At 36.2% G+C, this 24031-nt stretch overlaps 1 protein-coding gene across 3 annotated transcripts; it reads left to right on the top strand.

Annotated features, from left to right (window-relative positions):
• Window positions 1–16: 16 nt before the first annotated feature.
• PSMD5 (proteasome 26S subunit, non-ATPase 5) lies at window positions 17–23805 on the top strand. 3 transcript variants are annotated; one of them, XM_079112716.1, is made up of 11 exons: window positions 91–231; window positions 414–499; window positions 6514–6658; window positions 7676–7789; window positions 8110–8238; window positions 10046–10155; window positions 12355–12497; window positions 15834–16025; window positions 17970–18079; window positions 18484–18624; window positions 22262–23805. In XM_079112716.1, the coding sequence occupies exons 2-11, from the start codon at window positions 438–440 to the stop codon at window positions 22517–22519; spliced, it is 1404 nt and encodes a 467-aa protein (XP_078968842.1). In that variant the 5' UTR covers window positions 91–231; window positions 414–437; the 3' UTR covers window positions 22520–23805. The 3 variants fall into 3 exon arrangements, with proteins under 3 accessions (XP_078968841.1, XP_078968842.1, XP_078968843.1); XM_079112715.1 differs by lacking the exon at window positions 414–499 and having other exon boundaries at window positions 17–231; XM_079112717.1 differs by lacking the exons at window positions 414–499; window positions 6514–6658 and having other exon boundaries at window positions 95–231.
• The last annotated feature ends 226 nt before the right edge of the window (window positions 23806–24031 follow it).

Raw genomic sequence — 24031 nt, 5'->3', positions numbered from 1 at the left:
GCGAGACTTGGAGAAGCGACCCGGGAACCTGGTGGGCGGGCGGGCCGGAGCCGGCAAGATGGCGGCGCAGGCGCTGGCGCTGCTGAGGGAGGTGGCGCGGCTGGAAGCGCCTCTGGAGGAGCTGCGTGCGCTCCAGTCGGTGATACAGGCGGTTCCGCTTAGCGAGCTTCGGGAGCAAGCGGCGGAGCTGCGCCTTGGCCCGCTCTTCTCCCTACTTAACGAGAACCATCGGTGAGAGATCCCCGGGGCTTGACCTGGAGTGAGAGCACCTCCAAGTGTGGAGACGGGGTGGGTGGGGGCGAAGAGAGTGACTTTCCTTGTTGGGGAAGCAAACATTAGCCGAAATTGCAGAGAGGAAAGGACCTTGGGCAAGAGATGGATTCAAGCCCAACCCCTGGGTGTGTGTTCTCCAGTCGCCTGGCCTCGCTCCCTTATCCATGACGTGGGAATTGGAGAAGAAAAGCAAGGTGGTCCACCTACAGAATCTCCACAACCATGTGTATGAGTTCTTGTCTTTTCTCTTTTTTTAAAGAAGGGTCCTGTCCTGGGCTGGGGTTGTTGTTCAGGGATAGAACGCTTACCTGGCATGTGTGAGGCATTGGAGTCAATTCTCAGCGCCACATTAAAAATAAAATAAAGTTATTATGGCCAACTGCAAATAAGAATACATTTTTTAAAAAGGGTCCTGGCCGGGCGCGGTGGCACACACCTGTAATCCCGGTGGCTCGGGGGGCTGAGGCAGAAGGCTCGTTCAAAGCCAGCCTCAGCAAGAGCGAGGCCCAAAGCAACTCAGGGAGACCCTGTCTCTACATAAAATACAAAATAGGGCTGGGGATGTGGCTCAGTGACCGAGTGCCCCTGAGTACAATCCCCAGTGTCCCCCCCACCCCAAACAAAAGGGGGTCCTGGCCTGGTAATTCACACACATTTTGAGTCATTCCTGTTACAGGATTGCATGTATATTCGCATAATATGTACTCTATGTACAGGAATATTCATAACAGATAGTGTGTGAGAGCAGAAAACCCAGAAGCAACCTAAATATCCATTAAAAATGGAATATAAATTAATTATATGGTATTACCATGTAACACTATGCAGTTATTAAAATATTTGTGATTAAAAGTAAGTGCTAAGATTACTGCTTTGCAACATGCAAGTCAAAGAAGATAGACTGTAGATGTGGATATAGAAGGACCTCTAATAATAGGTTCAGTGAGAAAAATATAGCAAAATTTGTGATCGTATTTTGTGTAATTTTTAAAAAGAATAACAGATCCTAACCCACACTTGCCTAAATGGTATGACATGGGACTGTCAATAGAAGAGATTCAGTAGAAACTACTAATATGGTAATAGAAGTTAAAATGTTAGGACTGCATCTTTTACTTTTGATTAATACACATTTAAAAGATGCCAATTGCAGTTACATCATTTAAAGGAGTTTGATATCATTTAAAGGAGTTTTGAAATGTGATACAGAATTTAAAGTGATCTTTCTACTTGAAAAGTTAATGAACGTCAGAATCAACTCTGGATGATTTCAGGGGGCTTTCTCAGCTTTGACCTAAGATTTCTCCCTTTTTTTGTAAGTTTATCCCTTTATTAAATCCATAAGTTACCATTATTCAGCTGTACCTATGAAATATCTCTTGATTTTTTTCTCTCTTTGAGGTTCTCATTCTCTCGCTCTTGCTAGGTCTGTTGTATTAGTCTTGATCCTCATTACCTCTTAAGTTTTCTTTTCTAACTAGTCCTTCCCAACTTGTAGCCACAGGGAACGTCTCAGGTCATTGAGCTCAAATTTTTTCCATGGTTTCCCTTGCCTACAGTTTGAAATCATGATGTCTTCATCTAGTATTTGGGCCCTTCCCAGTAGATTTCCATCCTACTTTTCCAGTCTTATCTTTTTCTTTTACTCCACTTATATTTCATCTTTTCCACCTACCATGTGGCATCACTTAACATTCCCTAGAGCATGACTTGCACTTTTCTAACTTAATTCATGCAGGTCCTTCTAACTGAATGCTATCTCCTCTCTACAGATTCTGTCAATTCCTTAAGGCCCAGCTAAAATGCCATCCTTACCAGAGTGTCTTTCTCAGTTATTCCAATTGCACGCTACTGTTCCTCAGATACCCTAAAGGACATCATCATTTCTGTTAATGACACTTGATATAATTGCCTTGTTTTGTTTCTCTGTGTATGTGTTTCTAGTTTGTAAGTATTTTTAAGTCGGGGCCATATTTTGTTTTATCTCTGGCCCAACATGCAATACTCTGTGTAAACTTGATACAAAATGAGGTTAATAGAATTTAGAGAGGGCACCTAGGTCACCTTCTTCATATTATAGATGAAGAGACTTTCAAAGGTCATGCCACAAGTTGGCAGCAGAGAAGCAGCAGAAACTGAAATGATAGAGCTTAAGGAGTAAGGTCTGTGAGGAAAATTGTCCTTGAATGTTGGAGTAGTGTCTTAGGAAATAATATTAATGGAAATTTAAAGAGCAATTCAGAACTGGATACATAATAGATAACAATTGCAATTTGTGGGAATAATTCTTTTCTGGATAATATACTGGCAGTCTCCAGATATATTGCTATTATCCTGCAATAGGTTGCTGTGTATTGGTTCAGGTTGTGCTCTTGTAGATATAAACCTAGAATCTTTTTGTTTTTTAATTTTTTTTTTTTTTTTCAGTTATACGTGACAGTAGAATGTATTTTGACACATATACATGGACTTTAACTTCCTCTTTTGTGGTCATACGTGAAGTGGAGTTACACTGGTCATGTATTCATATATGAACATAGGAAAGTTATGTACAATTCATTCTACTGTTTCCCATTCCCATCACCCCTCCCTTCCCCACTAAACCTAGAATCTTGACCGGAATTTTTGTGAGTGAAATTAAGTTCTAAGATCACTGCTTTATAAAAAAGGAAGTCAAAAAAGACTGATTGTAAGTTACTTACTCTTTGGCTTTTGATACCAAAGGGCCACACATGACCTGAAATTGGCACACTATGCAGTTTAACTTAATACTGCTTTAAAAAAGGAGGGGGGGTCTTTATTGAGGGAAAATTTATATACAAAGAACTGCATATAATAAAATGTACAGTTTGACAAGTTTTGATATATGTATATAACCATGAATGCCTCACCACAATCAAGATAATGAATCTATCTTTCACGCCCAGAAGTTTCTTTACTCCCCTTGGTAATCCCCCCTACCTCAGCCAGGCAACCACTGATCTCCTTTCCATCGTTACAAAGGAGTTTGGTGGTTTGAGTTTGCTGGGGTTTTGGTGGTGTTTAATGAAAGGTGTTTTATTTACGTGGAGTCTTGTAGTATGTAGTCTTGTTTGATATCTTTTTACACAATGTAATTATTTTGAGATTTATCCATGTGGCATGAATGAGTAATTTATTCATTTTTATTGCTGAGTTAGAGTCCACTATGTGAATATATCCAAATTGATATATCTATCCCCTGTTGAGGAACATTGAGTTGATTTTAGTTTGGGAATATTGTAAATAACACTGCTGTGAACATTGATGTACAAGTCTTTGCCAGGAATGGAATGGTTGGATAGTGTGTAAGTAGGTATATGTTTAACTTTTTCAGAAATTGCCAAATTGTTTTCCAAAGTGGTTATACCATTTTATATTCCCATCAGCAGTGTATGAGGGTGGATTTTTCTACGTATAAAACCTAAAACTATAAAAGTTCTAGAAGAATGAGTACAAAAAACTTTTTGTGACCTTGAGTTTAATGGATTTATTCAATAAGACACCAAAAAACAAATTGAGCCAGGCACTGTGGCACACACCTGTAATCCCAGATACTCAAGAGGCTGAAGCAGGAAATTGCAAGTTCAAGACCAGTCTGAGCAATTTAGACCCTGTCTCAAAAATTGAAAAAGGTAGAACACTCACCTAGCATGCTTGAAGCCCTTTTAATTCCTACTACCACAGATAAATAAAAGAATAAATTGGAATCCATCAGATTTAAACATTTTGCTCTTCAAAAGTCACAGTTAAGAGAATGAAAAGACAGTAGAGTGCTTGCTTCTCATGCACAAGACCCTGGGTTCAATCCCCAACACCACCACCACCCAAAAAATAAATAAATAAATAAATAAATAAAAAACCGAATGAAAAGACAAGTCAGTGGAGAAAAAAAAAAAATCTTTGCAAAGACTATATGTGATGAATGGCATTCAAGCTATATAAAGCACTCAAAATTCAGTAGCAGTAAATGAAATACTCAAAAATGGGGCAAAAGATATAAGTAGGAAGATATATGGATGGCAAATAAGTAAAATGAAGAGTCATGTCATTATTATTCATTAGGGAAATACAAATTAAAACCATAGTGAGATTTTACTATACATCCATTAGATTGGCTAAAGTGAAAACAGAATAAATGGCTAAACAAAATGTGGCAGATAAATACAATGAGATATTGCAACCTTGTAAAGGAAGGAAATTCTGACAGAAGAGTTCAAAGGCTTTCTACTAACTGAAATAAGCCGACACACAAGGACAAGTCTCATATGATTCCATTTATGTGAAATATCTAGAATACACAAATTTAGAGACACAGAAAGCAGGATGGTGGTTTTAAGGGGCTGGGAGAAGTAAGGATGGAAAATGTTCAGTGGGTACAGTGTTTCAGGTTGGGAAGATAAAAAAAAATCTGGAGATGGATGGCGATAGTTGCACAAAAATGTGCGAGTATACTTATTGCTACAGAACTGTGTTTAAAAATTATTAAAATGGTGAATTTTATATGTAATCACAATTCTTTTTTGAGCTGGGGTCTTGCTGTGTTCCCCAGGCTGACCTTGAACTCTTTTTGAGCTTAAGTGGTCCTCATATCTCAGCCTCCCACGTAGGTGGGACTACAGACGTGCCACTATGCCTGGCTTTGATGGCATTGTTTTTAAAAGGAGAAGAAACTCATATCCAGAAGCAGTCAGTCTCCATTTCTCCTGTATTCTTGTCCTCCAGGCATCCAGAAACCTATTTTCCATTTCTATGGATTTGTCTATTCTGAACATTTTATATAAATAGAATCATCAAAATGAAGCCTTTTTGCTGGGCGTAGTATCACACATCTGTAGTCCCAATGGCTCAGGAGGCTGAGCCAGGAGGATCACAAGTTCAAAGCCAGCCTCAGCAAAAGCAAGGTGCTAGGCAACTCACTGAGACCCTATCTCTAACTAAAATACAAAATAGGGCTGGGGATGTGAGTTCAATTCCCAGTACCAAAAAAAGAAGAAGCCTTTTATGTCTCTCTTCTTAGCGTAATATTTATAAGGTTTGTTCATATTATAGCATTATGAGTACTTCCTCCCATTTTATGGCTAAATAGAATATTGTATGACTATACCACACAGTATTTATCCATTCATCAACATTTTTGTTGTTTCTACTGCTGTAAGTGTTAATATGTAGGTTTCCATGTAAACATGTTTTTAATTTTCTTGGCTGTAAAAAGTCTTAAGTATTCCCTTACACCTAGTTATGCAAGGCAGAATTCTTAAGTTAAAAAGAGTATTTTTATTTTTTAAGACCTTTGATTTGTATTCCTTAATTGTCATCTAGAAAAGTTGTACCAGTTTAATTGTATTCTCCTGTTACCAATATATTAGCCCATTATTTGTACTGTTTATTAAGAGACAGAAAATTAGTCTTGAAACAGGCTCTTTTCCTTTTGTATTTTTCCCCCTTCCATCCCCACTGCTATTTCCCTGTTCCACTTCGTCACCTCCCACATGAACTGCCTTCATATTGAATATTCTTTCTTTAATGCTGATGAATGATTTTTTTTGTTGTTGTTTGTTTTCATTTCTATTCTGTTCTGCTGGTGATGGAACCCAGGGCCTTGCACATGCTAAGCTCATGCTCTATAAGTGAGCTATGTTCTTCAGCCCCAGGATGATTTCTGTAAGTTAGATCTTATTGCTACTTCTCTATCAAAGCTATCTCATGACTTACCATTGCTTTTCTGGAAAAAGTCTAAATTCCATGCATGACATAAAAGATCTCTGGCTTCTGTGCATCTCTCCAGTTTCGTTTCTTGCTACTCATGTTACCCTTTTTCCTTCTCCCTATCGCTTCCATTTTGACCCCAGTCATACCAAGTCCCATGTGGTTCCTGAAAGTATAACAAGATGTTTTATTCCTGTTTCTTGTGTGCTACTACTCCCTCTTCTTAGAACACCTTTCTGTCTGGATCATAGTTGCTTTTTATTTTTCTGTCTCTTCCATTAGACTGAATTCCTTCAGGCTGAAGAATATATCTTAATACTTGTTTGTAGCCCCAAAACACGCATAGCAGATGTTATCTGGTACTTACCAAATATTTAATGAGCAAATAGAAGTTGCTTTTTCAAAAAATAAAATCTTTATGGAACTAGTGAGCCAGGCTTCACTACTATTATTAGACTGTTGCTTCCAATATGGCAGGACATGAACTAATGAAATCTATGGTGTCTCCTTTAGGGAACAGACTACTTTGTGTGTATCCATTCTGGAGAGATTGCTCCAGGCTGTGGAACCAGTTCACGTGGCTAGGAACCTCAAGGTTGACCTACAGAAGGGACTTACTCACCCTGATGATTCTGTTAAAATTCTCACTCTGTCCCAGGTATGAAACTATGAGCACACATAAGAAGGAACCAACATTTACCACCTTCTCAGGGCCAGTTCTATGCTGCGTTCCAATCTCTCTGTGTTTCTAGGGTGTGTCTAGTCTATTCTATTGTGCCTAATGATTTATAACCTGACAAATAGAAGCCAAAGTAAAAAGATCCGCTGAGTACTGTCTCAATCATTCACTGACCAAATAATGACTGAATTCCTTTGAGATGCCAGGAATTGTGCCATATTCTGTTGGAGTTACCAACATAAATCTATCATGGGTTTTCTTTTTGTAAGAGCCTCCTAATCTAGAGAAAAAAGATTAATAGCTACCCTGCCTAACATTGTAGTCACATAAACTAAGTGCTATAGTAAAGGTCATTAAGCCCAAAAATTAAGACAGTAACTCTTACTCTCTTGGAAACCAGAATATCCTACTATTTGAATAAAGAGCTTCTGTTAAGGATTATCTTGTGGAAGTATTAGAAACTAAGCAGTTAGTTCCCTAGTAAATACTCCACTGTTCTTCCTTTTCTTCTTAAAGGTGCTTATTCAGTAAAAAAAGGGAGAAGGTATCAATTTATTCATTGACCACATATGTGCCACACATTACAGTAGGTGCTTTACTTGTTTAGTCTAATTTAATCTTCAAAACTGCCCTGGAATTAAGTGGTATTATTTCCATTTTACAATTAAGAAATCAGGCTCAAAAAAATTATTTAATTTGTCCAAGGTCTGTGCACTAAAAATTGACATAAATTGTTTTCATTCACTAACCTACCAATACTCTTGACCCACTGTGTCTGCTTGTTTTTTCCTGTTCATTTAAAGGTGGTAAAGATATTACTACACCATCTGTGTGTTTGATTTTAATGAATTTGAGTCATTGTGAATTTTTTGTGACCTGTCCTACAACTGTAAACACTAACTTCTAAACTAATCTCACACTAAGGAAATTAGACCATCATGTATTCACATATTACTGTACCTTGTAAGAGTGTTTCTTATTTTTTTTTTCTCTCAGGTTGGAAGGATTGTTGAAAATTCTGATGCTGTTACGGAGATTCTGAATAATGCTGATCTACTAAAACAAATTGTGTATTGCATTGGTGGAGAGAATCTATCTGTAGCTAAGGCGGTGAGTTTACTAGAACCATCAACTAACATATAGAGACATTAGTGTCCTAAAGTCAAAAAAAAGTCCTTAGGAATTGAGAGGTGAAGGGTTAAAATGAATGATTTGATAGTGAACTCCTTTTGTTTTCTAGGATAAATGTATCTACATTATTGGGCTTATATTGGGTTATTTGATCTTTCCCAGTTACAAATAACAATAACTAAAATGTCATGACTGCTCATTGGACAAGTACATTTTGTGCACTGATTTTCACATCAGTCTTAAGAAGTAAATATAAATATTCTGTATTTTTGTGACTTAAGAGATATTTTCTTTATCAGGCTATCAAATCCCTGTCAAGAATATCACTAACTCAAGCTGGACTTGAGGCTTTATTTGAAAGCAATCTGCTGGATGATTTGAAAAATGTAATGAAAACAAATGATATTGTTCGGTACAGGGTATATGAGGTAAGTTAAAAACTTTGTGACATTTACAAAGCAGAATACAGTAAACTTGAATTGGAAGGCAAGATGGCTCATTTAATGTGCCTGTATTGAATATATAATCTGTGAGGCCCTATCCATGGTGCTAGGAATAAAGGAATTAGTATGAGGGACAGTCATACCAAAAAATAGTGCAGTATAAGTACTTTATTAGAGGAGATAGCATTGAAACTGGACTGAAATATTACTCATCTCACTATTAAAGGAGAATTGACCCAAGGCCACACACTTAATAGGCTTCATACTCAAAATGGAACCCTATACAGTTTAATTCCCTCTTCACAAAACTTTCTTACTTCACGTGCCTTGATACCACGGTACCCTGGTTTTTATTTTGCATTTCTATTCCTTCTCAAACTTTTGGCTCTTTATTCTCTTAGAACCTTCAGTTGTTTGCATTCATGAAAGCAAAATCTCAACCCCAGATTTTATTATTTTATTGTACCCTGTATTCATTTCTAGGCAAATTTTCTTTTTTTTTTTTTTTTTTTTTTTTTTTGTGACCATCTTCGTTGCTCAGGCTAGTCTGGAACTCATAGTCTCAAAGATCCTCCCACCTGAGCTTACTAAGTGCTGGGACTATAGCTTAATTTATCTTATAATTTCTGTTCCCAACTATGTGATGATGGCTCAAATGTAAATTTCCAACCCAGATCTTTCCTCTGAAGTAAGAACTTCATATCCAACTGCCCACTCACTCTTGCCCTAGTGGAGGTGTTCCAGGCCTCCCATCCTCATGCTCAAACTGAATGCCTGATCTACCCGATCTACCCCATAACCATGATAAAATACAGCAGCAACAAACTGGCCCTGTCCTAAAGCTCACAGAGTTGTGTATTACACCTTGAGCTCATTCTTTATGAGGACTTGTTCTTGCCACATATCCATTCAGTCATCACATTGTGTTGGTTTTACCTAAACTTACATATTTCTCTTCATTGGTATATCACCACAACCATACCCTATGATAACCTACCACTGCTGCTTACCTGATCTGCTTTTGTCATTCATCTGTCACCTATCTTACATGCAATCAGAATGATCTTTTTTATTTTTTTAAATTGACATGTAATGTATGTATTTATCATGTACAGCAAGATATTTGGAAGTGTATATGAATGATCTTTTAGGGGCTGAAGTTTAGTTCAGCAGTTGAGTGCTTGCCTAGCATGTGTGAGGCACTAGGTTTGATTCTCAGCACATAGAAAGAAATAAAAAATAAAGATCCATCAACAACTATATATATATATTTTTATATAAATATGTATAAAAGAATGATCTTTTAAAAATTTATGTCTGGTTCTGTCATTTCTCTACTTAAAACTCTTCAGTGTCCTTTATCTGTCAGTAGGCTCTCAGGACATACTTGTTGAATGAAGAAGTAACTGAACAAATGAACTTTTTTTTCCTTTGTGGTGCTAGGGATCAAACTTAATTCTTCATACTGCTCTGCAAGTGCTCTACAACTAAACTACATTCCTAGCCCATAAATGAATGTTTTTTATAATCTGCTTATTTTTGCTGATTTACGTTCTTATACCTGACTGATGATTTTTAGGGGGGGGGGAGGAATGCAGATATACAGAGATATAATGAAATATTTTGGTGCCATGGTAATTTTTTATGTGTTCAATGAAGTTTTTCTAGAGACAAATAATGGAGTTTTAAAAACTCATCATTTCAAATACATAGTTCTGCTTTTAATTTAATGAGATCTACTAGGTTTGTGGCTGTCTTGACTTTTTCTGTTTTGTTTTGTTTTGTTTCCCAGCTAATTGTGGAGATTTCTTCTGTGTCATCAGAATCTTTAAACTACTGTACCACAAGCGGATTGGTAACCCAGCTTCTGAGAGAGCTGACTGGTGAGGATGTGCTAGTCAGGTGTGTTCACTGACAGAGTTCTTAAAGAGAAATGCCCTCTTTTGGAAGACCAGGAACCAGCCTTGGGACCTGCCATAATCTTCCTTATTAGGGCCTGTGTCTAGTCTGCAACCTCAGGGCGTGTTGGTGCACACCCGTAATCCCTGAAGTTTAAGAGACTGAGACAGGAGGATCATGAGTTTAAAAACGAGCCTCAGCAACTTAGCAAGGCCCTAAGTAAGTTAGTGAGACCCTGTCTCAAAATAAAATATAAAAGGGAGCTAGGACCTGGCGTAGTGACGCATGCCTGTAATCCCAGCAACTCGGGAAACTGAGGCAGGAGGATTGCAAGTTCAAAGCCAGCCTCAGCAATTTAGCAAGGCCTGAGCAATTCAGTGAGACCCTGTCTCTAAAATAAAATACAAAAAAGGACTGGGGACGTGGCTCAGTGTTTGAGTGCCCCTAGGTTCCTTCCTTAGCATCAAAAAAAAAAAAAATGCTGGGGGACAGGGGATGTGGCTCCATGGTTCCGTGGTTAAAAGCCTCTGGGTTCAATTCCTAGTACCAAAAAAAAAAAAAAGACAAGTGAAATCACTCGTTACATTATGACAACATACTGGAACTTAGCAAAGCCCTGCAAGACAATTCAGCTGTTTTCAAGGGGACTATGTCCCCTGTCCCTGGGCAGGTGTTCTCTTAAACAGCTATAGTCACATGGAACTGCCATTTCTGATTACTTAACATTTTATCAGAGAGATTTATTGACATTGTTAAACAACAGCAGTGTGACTTAATAGAAAAAATATGGGCTTTTGAAAAGGACATGGATTTGAGCTTGCTTACCTCTCTTCTACTTATGAGCTCTTTGGCCTTGGACAAATGAGTGCAGACTTTCTATCCCTCAGTTCCTTTATTTCTCTGATGGAACAATAACAACTCTAAAGAAGAGATGAGGATTTGAGCTGGGGCTGTCGCTCAGTGGCAGAGCACTTGCCTAACAAGTCCTTAGCACCACATAAAAATAAACAAATAGAGGCATTCTGTCCATATACAACTATAAAAAAATATTTAAAAGGAGAAATTATGAAGATTAAATGAATTGACCATAGAAACCAATACAGTGGTAGATATGGTTCCTCAAATGAATGTTAATTCCAGTCTTCTTCCAGCTCCCTAGTCTACTTGCTCCCTAAGTTCGTTTTACTATCTGCCAAACATCTCCTCCTAATGATATTCCAGTTTGCTATTACATCCTCACTGTTGAACAATTTGTTTCAAGTATTTTGCTATTATCATATTATAGCTGTCATCTTTGGGTATGTGAGTTTTAATTTTCCTCTTTCCAAATGACTTTCTTTTTTTGTTTGCTTTTTGGTGCCAGTGTTTGAACCCAGGACCTCTTGCATACTAGGCAAGCTCTTGGCCACTGAACTAACACACTCAGTCCTGAAATCCAGATTCTGATTGTCTTGTGTTCTTTAAATGTGACCAAACTTGTTACACCTATATGCATAAATCAGTCATTAGTTAAATTTCAAAGCACTTGTATATTAGCCTAAAAAGGATGTATGAAAAAACCTGCAAATAGTCAGTTTTTACATATGTTAGCATCAACTATAAAAATTCTGTTTTAGTTATTTGGAGTAATTTTATCATGGTTAAAAATTAGTTGATACTATAGAATTATTAAGTTGTTAATATGTGGTAATGACAGTATAATTATGTAAGGAAATATTCATGTTTTTTACAGATGCATACTGAAATGTGTAGGGGTAAATGGCACGATAACTAGGATTATCTTTAAAATAGTTCAGCAAAAAATGGGAAAGGAAGATGAAGTAAGTAAAGTAAAATCTTGATAGTTATAAAATTAGGGTTATGAATATATGGTGGTTTGTTGTACTGATCACTTCACTTTCATGTGTGTTTGACATTTCAAAATAAAAGCTAAAAATTTCTTGGGAAACAACTATGTTATAATAGAAACAATATACTTGGACCTCAAGTCAAAAAAGTCAAGATTCAAGTATAAATTCTACCTTGTAACAATAAGTGATATTCCAAATAAGTCCTTGTAGGTCTTGTGTCCTCATCTAAGAAGTAGAGCCAAGGGTATGAACCTTTCAGATTTGGTAAAAAGATTAACTAATATGAAAGCAATTTTGAAAGCAGGCTATTCATATGCACAATCTCCTTGTTTTTGTTGTTCTTTCATTTTAGAGCCACCTGTATAGAGATGGTGACATCTCTGGCATATACCTATCATGGACGACAATACCTTGCTCAAGAAGGAGTAATTGACCAGATTTCTAATATAATTGTTGGGGCAGATTCCGACCCCTTCTCTAGCTTCTACTTGCCAGGTAAGAAACATTGGTGCCTATGGAAGTGACAGTGCATGTTTTGCTTCTGAGTTATATTGGCTGGAAGAGGCCAACAATTATTTTGCTTTGAGTCAATTCCTTTTAGAAGATACCCATGGCCACCAAATTTAGCAGGATGTTAAAAGGATCATTAATCACAATCAAGTAGGATTTATCCCAGAGATGCAAGGATGATTCAATGTACAAATTCATAAATGTGGTATAAGAAATTAACAGATGAAGGACACAAACTCATTTGATTGTCTTTGTAGATACAGAAAAGGCATTTTGATACATTCAGCATTCTTTCATAATAGCTCTTAATACAAGGTATAGAAGGAATAACCTACTCAACAGTGAAAAGTTAAAAAATTTTCCTCTTTGATCAGGAACAAGACATGGATGCCCACCACTTCTATTTATTATAGTACTAGAAGTCCTAACCAGAGCAGTTATGTAAAAGAAAAAAATAAAAGGTATCCATATCTGAAAGGAAGACATTAAATTGCTCTTATCTGCAGGTCACATGATGTTATATATAGAATACCTTACAGACTCCGCCAAAAAACTTGAATGAATTCAGTAAAGTTGCAGAATATAGTAGTAACATACAAAAATCAGTAGTGTGTCTATACTCTAACAAATATATGAGAAAGAAAACAACCTCCTGGGCTCAGGCTGTAGCTCAGTGGCACAGCACTTCCTAGCATGCTTCAGGGCCTAGATTCCTTATACTACAAAAGAAGAGAAGAATTCCATTATGATAGCATCCATAAAAATAAAATACTTAGGAATGAGTTTCACTAAGAAGATGAAAGATCTGTACTCCTAAAACTATAATAAAAATTGAAGACACAAGTGGAAAGATATCCCACATATATGGATTGGAAGAAATGATATTGTTCAAATTTCTGTGCTATAACCCAGAGCAATTTACAGATTGAATACAATTTCTGTCCAAATTCCAATGACATTTTTCACAGATGTAGGGGGATAAATCCTAAAATTCATATAGAAACACAATATAGTTGAAATAGTTTTAAACTTTAATAATCAAAACAACGTGGTACTGCCATGAAACAGGCACATAGACGAGTGAAATAGAACCCAGAAGTAAACTGCATTTGTGGCCAGTTGATTTTCAACCAAGATGCCGAGAACATTTGATGAGGAGGGACAACCTTCTTAATAAATGGTGTCAAGACACCAGATGTATACAAGCAGAGAATGAAATTAGATTCGTATTTCACACCGTATGCAAAAATTAACTCACGGTGTTTTAAAGACTTTTAAGACTTGTAATCGGAACTGCCTAAATAAATAAATAAATAAATGTAGGAGAAAATTCAATGACATTTTTCTAGACCAAGATTTTTTTGGAATGTGATCCCTGAAAGTACAGGCAATAAAAGGAAAATGAGACAAATGGAATTGTACCACACTAAAATTTTTTTTGCACAACTAAGTAAACAACAGTGAAGAGGCAGCCTATGGAATGGGAGAGATGTTTGCAAGCCATATATCTGGTAAGGTATGAGTATCCAAAATATATAAGAAATGCAAATGATTTAATAGCAAAGAAACAGTCCAATTAAAAAATGAGCAAAGAATATGAATAGACACTTCTCAAAAGATGATATAAATACCTGAGAGGTATATGAAAAAATGTTCAGCATTACTCATCAACAGAGAAATATAAAATAGAACCACAAGGAGAAATCATCTCACACCTTTTTAGAGTGGTTTATTTCGGAAGAGATGAAAGATAGCAAGTGTTCGCAAGGACAAGGAGAGGGAAAACTCTTGCACACTGTTGGTGGAAATGCCAATTAGTATTCAACCATAATGGAAAACAGTATGGAATGTCCTCAGAATGCTAAAATGAGAACTAGAAGATGATCTGGCAATCCTACTACTGGGTATATATCCAAAGGATGTGAAATCAGTATGTCAAATACATACCTATATTCCCATGTTCTTTGCAGCATTCACAGTAGTCAAGATATGGAATCATCCTAAGTGTCAGTAGATAACAGATAAAGAAAATGTGAGGTTATGAATATAGCTCAGTAATAAGAGCACTTACTTAGCATGCAGGACTCTGGTTTTGATCCCCACATCACCAAACAAAATAAAGGAAAGAAAATGTGAATCGTATCCACAATGGAATACTCTTCAGCCTTAAAAAGAAAGAAATCCTGTTATTTTTGAGCAACATAAATAAGGGACATTATGTTAAGTGAAAGAAGCAAGGCACAAAATGATAATACCACATGATCTCACCAGCACACAAACTAAAAAAGTCAAATTGACAGAAATAGAGATTAGAATAGTTATGAGGCAGGGTTGGATAGGTGTTGGTCAAAAGATATAAATTTCAGTTAGGGGATGGGGTTATAGCTCAGTGGTAGAGCGCTTGCCTTGCACGTGTGAGGCACTGAGTTTGATTCTCAGCACCACATAAATAAATAAAATAAAGGTATTAAAAACAAAACAACTAAGAAAACAAATTAAAAAAATAAATTTCAGTTAGGAGACACATTGACAAGATAATAACAAATGTATCATGTTCTTGATTTTAAAGTGTTCTCATCATAAAAAAGGTGTGAGATAACACACCCTTAATTTGTTCAATTTAGCCATTCCATAATGTATGTAATGTTTTGCTTAATACATAAATGCAATTTGTTAATTCTAAAGTTAATTTTAAAATAATGGTACTCATAGCCCCTTAATAGGTAGAATCCATTGCTCTGAGAACCATGCATGCACTATTGACTGATTTTCTTGAAAAGTTAGTGCTTTTTAGAGCATTAGGGTTATTTTCTTTAGAAGCTCAATTAAAAGAAATGATTAAAATAATAACATTTACAGTACATGTCAGATTGATCACATCTCTGAGTTGGAATCTATATGGTATAGGTTCTGCTCCAGCCGTTCTATTTTAGGGCTTGATTAATTAATCTTTTTTAAACACTTCTCAAAAGTTGGGCATTTATTGCTTCCTCGGGTAACCTACTTTATTTTATTGAGCCATATATGTTTAAAAGTTTCTTCCCAATAATGACTCCAAGCTTGCCTTAACTATAATTTATATCTATCGGTCCTTGTTCTTTGTTCTTCCTCTGCACCTTTGACACCCAGAGGTACCTGTTTTCTCAGGACCACACATCACCAGTCATTTGGATGTCTGGATGGTCTCGGGTTTCCAGGCAACACACTAGCCTTTCGCCTCTTTCTGACCTCTAGTTTATTTCTGTTCCTTTGAAAACATAGAGCCCACAATTTGTACTGTTTAACTCTTCTATTAAGATATATTTTTGTAAATGTCTTTAGGATTTGTAAAATTTTTTGGAAACTTGGCTGTCATGGATAGTCCTCAACAGATCTGTGAGCGTTATCCTGTCTTTGTGGAAAAAGTGTTTGAAATGACAGAAAGTCAGGACCCCACCATGATTGGTGTAGCTGTAGATACAATTGGAATCCTGGGATCCAATGTTGAAGGAAAACAGGTTTTACAGAAAACAGGTCAGTATAACTTGTCTTGACTTTGTTTAGGTGTGTCTTATTTTTTATAATGGTGCAATAACTCAGGTTCTTTTGCTGGTGGGTTAATTACATTGTAGAAACTACTTATGCTGGTAGGTAGCAGTCTTCATTCATGACTATGGACTCATCCCTAAAAGTCTCATAATTCAAAGTCGAAAACCCTTTCATTTCTTACTTCTCAGTGTTCTACCAATCAATTAGGATGAAATACTCTTTCCTATATGTCTTCTTTGAATAGTAGTAACGGTACAAGTACTACTCTAACATTAGCTTTTTTTTTAAATTATTTATTTGTTTGTTTTTATGTGGTGCTGAGGATTGAACCCAGTGCCTCACATGTAATAAGCAAGTATTCTACCACTGAGCCACAACCCCAGCCCCTAACATTAGCTTTTTTAATTTCACTTACCTCACTTCTTTGGGCCTTATTTATAAAAAGGGCATAACAATTACTTATCAGGATTGTTGTGAATATTTGCTGAATTTTATTTATAATGTCAGAAAGGAAACACATACTCATTATAAGACTTGTTAAGGAAAATACTTCTATGACACATCCATGACTATCTCTTTTTTTTTTTTTTTTTTTTTTTTTTGCGGTACTCTGGATTGAACTCAGGACCTTGTGCTTGCAAGGCAAGCACTCTACCAGCTGAGCTATCTCCCCAGCCCGACTATCTCTTTTTTAAAAAAATTTTTTAGTTGTAGATGGACACAGTGCCTTTATTTATTTGTTTTATGTGGTGCTAAAGATCAAACCCAGTTCCTCACATGTGCTAGGCAAGCGCCCACCACTGAGCTACAACCTCAACCCCAACACATCAATGATTATCTTAATGGCACAACAAATTCTGCACAAAATAAAATATGCAGCACTATTATGAAAACCCTTTTGAAGTATATGTTGAAAATTAATATGCCATATGTATTGCAGCTGATGTCCCTGCTGCATGTACTTTTCTAAGTGCTTTTACCTATGACATATAATCCTTTTATAGTCCTGCAAAGCACATACCATTGTCATTCTCATTTTACAGATAAGGTAGCTGAAACTCAGAGAAGTTAAGAAAATTTTCTAAGATCATACAGACTGGGGCAGCTGCTCTCATCCACGTCCTTTGATTCCAATCCTATACACTTTGCCTTATGTGTGCTGCATTTCATATAATTGTGTGTTTTAGATCTGTCATGTGATCTCTGACTATATGCTTATTTTTATGTTGATTTAGGTTGGTAGGGGTCATAATATATGAAAGTGTACTTCATATCCATTAGGATGCTGTTATTTAATTTTTTTAAATTTCACAAAGTAACAAATGCTAGGATATGGTGAAGGTACAATCCTATTTTCTGATGTGAGTATGAAACGGTGCAATCCCTGTGGAAAATAATATGTAAGTTCCACAAAAATGAAATAATTATTATATAGTCCAGAATTTCATTTCTTAGTATATTGTGAAAAGTATGGAAAGCAAGGACCCAAATTCATTGATGGATAAATGGTAAACAAAATGAACAAATTGTTAATGTACATATAGTGGAATCTTACTCAGCTTTATTAAAGTGTGTGACATGTGCCACAGCACAACGGAAGTATGAAGACATTATGCTAATGATATAGACATGGAAAGCATACTGTAAGATTCTGCTTAGATTAGGCACACAGAATAGTCAAATTCATAAACAAAGGAGAATAGTGGTTACCAGTGAATGAGGATAGGTAGGAATGGGAATTATCACTTAATGGGTTCAGAATTGCAGTTGGGTTGTTGAAAAAGTTCTGCAGGTGGATATGGTAATAGTTGCACAGTAGTGTGGAGGTATTTAATGACAATGAACTGCATGGTTAAAATGGTAAATTTTATGTTGTGTATACTTTATCATATTTAAAAAAATCTCAAAATCTCATTGTTATCTTCAAAGGAACTCGCTTTGAACGCTTGCTCATGAGACTAGGACATCAAGCGAAGAATGCCTCCACAGAACTAAAAATTAGATGCTTGGATGCAGTTTCATCTCTTCTGTATTTACCAGTAAGTGGACTGGGAAATTAATGAACAGTGGCTTATGTTTGGGACAGTAAATCTGATCTGTGTGAGTCAACATAATATTAGTTTATGTAAACATTGACCAAATAAGTGCCGTCTTCTCACTTCTAGTAAAAGAAGAGAACTTCTTTATATGACTAGTGACATTTTAAGTTAAAGTGGAATCCTAGAATATCAGAACTATAGAAGCCATAGAGCTTGCCTAATCCTGTCCATCAAAAACTGGGAAGAATCTGGGCTGGATTTGAAGATGAGTGCTTCAGACTAAGCTAGGAACACACAGCAAATTAATGAATGAGAACCTTCTAAACCCAGGTTTTCTGACTTTGAAATGCGTGGTTTTCTCCAGGTAAGGTAACCTTGTGAAATTTTCCTTTTTTGTCCTGTAGCCTGAGCAGCAGACTGATGACCTCCTGAGGATGGCGGAGTCCTGGTTTTCCTCTTTATCTCGTGATTCGTTGGAGCTCTTCCGTGGTATCAGTAACCAGCCCTTCCCTGAACTACACTGTGCTGCCTTAAAAGTGTTCACAGTAGGTATTCTCCTCTCCTCCTGTCCTTCTGAGACTCTGCTCATTCAACACATGATTACCTGGAGTGCCATGCTTTGGGGATGCACAAGGGTAGAGCACAGATTCTGCCCTCTGCTGCTTCAGAGACCAATGAGGAAGATAGATGTAAACAGATTGTTCAATAAAAGGTATAGGGGCTGGGGATGTGGCTCAGTGGTAGAGTGCTTGTATGGCATGTATGAGGCCCTGTGGGTTTAATCCCCAGCAGCCCCCAAACAAAAAAACATTAGTTTCTGTTTGAAGTTTGAACTGGTTGCTATGAGATCATGGAATTAATTCCAAACTCCTTACCTGCCATGCTCAGTTGACCCAGCCTTCAGTTTCTTCCTGAGCCTTACTTTCTGCTGTTCCCCTTCTGGCACTGAATGTTCTAGGGATGCTGACCTGCTTTTTTCAAGTCTCTGGACGTTTGCTGTGCTCTCTGCATTCAACACTCTTCCCTAACCTCACTTGTTAACCTCTTATTTGTTCTTGAAGAACTAGTTCAGGTATCTTTTCACACACTTTGCCCAAACTGATAATTAACTCGATGTTAAATTTAAATAAATTAAAAATTTTAAGTGTGGGGAATACAACCCTGAATAAAATAGATTAAAAGTTTTCTGAAGTTTCTTGTGTGTTGAGGGAGCCAGGCAGTAAATGTGATCGTAATGTTACTTATTACCTGTTTCTGGGTACTTACTCTCTTCTCCCATTAAGCAGTTTGTGGAGAAAAGGACCATATCTAATTTGTCTTTGTAAGCTCAGCACTTTCCTTGGTGCCTGGGCTCATAGAAATGTACTTATGTCTTTGATAATCTTATCATAATGGGATTCACGCAGTATACTAGGCCTAGACTATAGTGTGACCAGAGAGGGAAGGCTTCCTGACGATATGTTTTGTGATCCAAGTCTTAAAGGATACAGATATTCCTATCATCTTCAAGAACATCTGCTTTTAGACTGCTTCACCCTTGTAGTCATTGTATGAGAAGGCCATTTTGGCTCCTGCATTGGTGTCTCATTATTAGTTTATTTTAATTTTGCTATTCTACTTTATCCTCCACTTAGTTGGTCATGATTGTAGAGATAATTTTTTTATTTGCTGGTTGGGATAGTTATTTTTATTTCAGTCCACTTTTCATCCTCAGCTGTTGTTATGTAGGTCAGTATTTCTCAAATATTAACTTTAGGGATCTTGTTGAAATGTAGATCCCATGGTAGTTCTGAGATGGCACTTGAGATCCTGAATTTCTAATAAGCTCCAGGTGGTGCTAATGCTGCTGGTCTATGGAACACAGTTTAAAGGAAAGAAATTATAAGCTTATTACTTGTTCTTTACTAAAATGTAATGGTGAAGTTTTCATAAACATAAAGTTGCTTATTCATTTATTTTAAAATTTGGAAAATACTAAGAAGTAGGATATTTTCAAATCACATGAAGTTGTATGTTTGTTGTATTTCAATATAGTTTTAGTATTTATTTATTTTTATTGAAATATTTTGAACAGTCATACCTTGCCACCTCTGCCCAATCCCCTTTCCCTTCCTCCCTGGATGTAATCACCAGCACAAATTCAGGACTTCCAAACCTATATGTCATTTCATATTTCTACTACATGTTGCCTATGTAAACAAAATACATTATAGTGTAATGTATATAGTATATATTATATATTCTTAAATTTTGTAAATGGTATCACACTAGTTTTATCATTCTACAGTTTGCTTTTTCTCTTCAATATGTTTTTAAAAATACATCAATGAGTGATAGGGATGCAAAGTGGCAGCCACCACAGACTCAGACGACTTATGAAAACCGAGTATATGACCTTAAAATAGAATGTGGAGGACTGGGGTTGTGGCTCAGTGGTAAAGTGCACTGGGTTCGATCCTCAGTACCACGTACAAAATAAATAAATAAAATACAGGTCCACCAACATCTAAAAGAAAAAATATAGACTGTGGACCTAAATACTCAGAAGCACCCCCCTTTGTAAGATTTGTAACAAAAATTAATATGAACGGAGTTAATAGTTCTAATGGAGTAGTAGACCCAAGAGCCATATCAGTGCTAGCAAAATGGCAGAGTTCATACAGCATCAGAGTTGTTCTGCAAGAGCTGCAGCGCTTAGTGACATCTGAAGAAAATATGAAAATCTCCCTCAGCTGCCAGAAGGACAGTGTTACAGCAATTAATCAAAAAGAAAAAGCACAGGTCTTCCCCCCATTTGATTTAAGCAGTCTTTCTTTTCCACCATAGTAAATTTTCCAGATACGTCTTGTAGACTTCAAAGTACTGGAAAGGAGGCCCCTATTCAAATGTAATTTATCTTAAGGTACTGTAAATGATACTAATTTTTTGTCCATTTGAAATATATATGTTGTGCTATATATATCAATGAACTGGGCACAGTGGTATATGCATATAATCCCAGGTACTTCAGAGGCTAAGGCAGTGTAGTCACACAAGTTCAAGGTCAGCCTTGGCAACTTTGTGAGATCTTCTCTCAAAGTAAAAAATAAAAAGCACTGAGGAGGGCTGGGGTTGTAGCTCAGTGGTAGAGTGCTTGCCTAGCACATGTGAGGGCTTGAGTTCAATCCTCAGCACCACATAAAAATAAATAAAATAAAGGTATTGTGTCAATTTACAATTAAAAAATATATTATAAAAAAAAGTGCCGAGGATACAGCTCAGAGATAGAGCATCCCTAGGTTCAATTCACAGTACCAAAAAAAGTGCATGTGTTTATGTATGTATGTATGTATGTGTGTTTATGTTTTAAAAGAGGTAATTAGAAAGTCAGTAGTTCTTACATATCCATAATGTATCATTCTCTAAATGAAGCCTCATTCCAAAGCATCTATTACAAATGGTACTATAACAAACATTCTCAAAAATATCTTGTGTCGTGTCTAAGTGTTTTTAAGGTAGTCTTCTAGTTTTTGCTTTTTGTTTTTCCACTGTTGTAATCATGCCTTGTGTATAACTGGAATCTGCCTTTGTCATGTAACAGATTTACCCATGTCTTTTTACCTATTCTTTGTAAACAGTCTTAGTAGTTTCTTTTATTTCTACATAAGTTACTTAATCATTCCTCTATTATTAGACATTTATATTGTAACTTTCACACTGTGATGAACATCTTTGTATACAAAGCTTTCTAGTATTTGGCATTTTTTCTTAAATTTGTTTCTCAGGTAATTTACTTGGGGAAAAAGGTAATTCTTGAAATGTTTTTATTAGTGGACTGTAGTCATACAAATAGTGGTGTTCATTTTGCAATATTCATAAGTACGTATAACATAATTTGCTTTATTTCAATCCCCAGTACTTCCCCTTTCCCTCCCCTCCTCTTTTCCCCGATCCCCTTTCCTTTATCTACTGGTCTTTCTGCTCAAAGGTAATATTTTTAAAAAAATTATTTTAATTTGTTCTAATTAGTTGTACATGATAGTAGAATGCATTTATACATTTTGGTAAATCATACTTAGAGTCAAAGGTGATATTTTTAAGGTTCATCCTACCACACTTCTTCCTAAATACTATTCTATCCCACTAACAAATTTAATTTCTCAAGGCCCAGAGAAACTGTATTTTTTCTGCCTTCTATTTCAGGCCATTGCAAACCAACCCTGGGCTCAGAAACTTATGTCTAACAGTCCAGGTTTTGTAGAGTATGTGGTGGACCGATCTGTGGAGCATGATAAAGCTTCAAAGGATGCCAAATACGAACTGGTGAAAGCACTTGCCAATTCCAAGACAATTGCAGAAATCTTTGGGAACCCAAATTATTTGAGACTGAGAACTTATCTGAGCGAAGGTCCATACTATGTAAAACCTATTGCCACAACAGCAGTAGAAGGAGCTGATTGATTTCTTCAAGAGTCTAATATAGAGGACCATATTTCAACCAGAACTAAGACATTTGACTCCATCTGTATTTTACAAAACAGAGAGTCCCCCAACCTACTCCAGCAGAACTATCATGAAGTATCTGACGGAACTTTTATCACCAATGTTACATTTCTACATTGAAACACAAAACAGAACCAGAATTTGGACTACTTTAAGAGCAAACAAAGATGGTCATAAAAGAATGAGTGTTTTTCAGATTCCTGAGACTCTTTAATCTTTGCTACAAGACGAAAGTTTGTTCTTTCAGATAGCTTCCATGGATATAGTCATGGTCTTACTTAAAAATCTGCTTCAAATAGAATGAAACCAAATTATGACTTCTTTTCACTACCTTAAGAATTTTTTTAAAAATCTTTATCCTTTTTCTTCTTCTGATTCTTTTTTAAAGTCCGGGATATAGTCTTCAAAAAATAAGTAGTTTGGAATCTTCAAATTATGATCTGTATACAAAGAATACTTTGAATAAGATCTACTGACTTTTTGTTATTCCTTTGAAAAGTGACAAAGTAAGTCTCTAAAAATAAGTGGTATTCTTTTGATACTTTTTACTATTTATCAGTGAATTTTATCTATTTGGCTCTGAGGGAGGAAGAGTGATATTTAAATCATAAAGTTCCCTAACTGCAATTGTTTTTTGGTGAGTCATCATTGTCAAGGGTTTTGCTGTTAACTTTTCATATTGATCAAGTCAATCTTGAGTTGATCAGAAAGGGAAACTGATTTAAACAACCAGCGAAGGAAGAATATGCCATCTCATTAAATTAAGAGCAGGCTTTCTTTTCAGTTATGGAAGTTATTCCTACCTGTTTTACAGTGTCCTCTCTCAACAAAGCACTCTGCACATCAGCTCACCTATCCAGAGGTTTTCGAATGAGTTTTTTGTCAGAGTAACAGCTTTAGAATTGAGAGATGTGTTTATTTTAGATCATGGTGAAGTTGCTAAACTATCCTTGCTCTATAACAAAATGATTCTCAAGTGACTAGATTCCTGTTCCCAGATTAATCTCCTTCACCATCTCTGGTATCTAAGTTTTCTTTTTCTTGTTTTCAAACTGACTTTTCTCTCTACTGTTAGTACCACTAATTAGACTATAGCCAGGTCTTTCCTGGCCTGAAATATTGTCTTTAAAGTGACTTTTGCTTTGTTTCATGTTGTTTATTGGTTCCTAATTTTTTCATTGTAGTGAAATTTTTGTAATAAATATGTATATGACCTGGTAAAATAAAGTTTACTATCAACCATTTCTAAGTGTGCAGTTTAGTGATATTAAAAATGTGCAAAATGTTTAACAACTATCACCACCATCCATCTCCAGAATTCTTTTTTATCTTGTGGCACTTTACCACTGAGCTGTAATGTAATCCTTTTTATTTTGAGATAGTATCTTGCTAAATTGTTCAGGCTGGCCTAGAACTTGTGATCCTCCTGCCTTGTATCCCAGGCATTAAATAGAACTTCCCATTAAATAT

This window comes from Sciurus vulgaris, assembly GCF_902686455.1.
Source record: "Sciurus vulgaris genome assembly, chromosome: 15".
Classification (NCBI taxonomy): Eukaryota; Metazoa; Chordata; class Mammalia; order Rodentia; family Sciuridae; genus Sciurus; species Sciurus vulgaris.
Note: the sequence above shows the minus strand (reverse complement) of the source record. Positions and strands in the feature narration are given on the sequence as shown.

Bases quoted from the DNA above. Each gene is read 5' to 3' on its own strand.
- PSMD5 (XM_079112715.1), top strand. From the start codon at position 59: ATGGCGGCGCAGGCGCTGGCGCTGCTGAGGGAGGTGGCGCGGCTGGAA. The intron at 8,239-10,045 runs GTAAGTTAAAAA...TTTGTTTCCCAG, and splicing joins TTCGGTACAGGGTATATGAG to CTAATTGTGGAGATTTCTTC. The intron at 16,026-17,969 runs GTCAGTATAACT...TTATCTTCAAAG, and splicing joins ACAGGTTTTACAGAAAACAG to GAACTCGCTTTGAACGCTTG.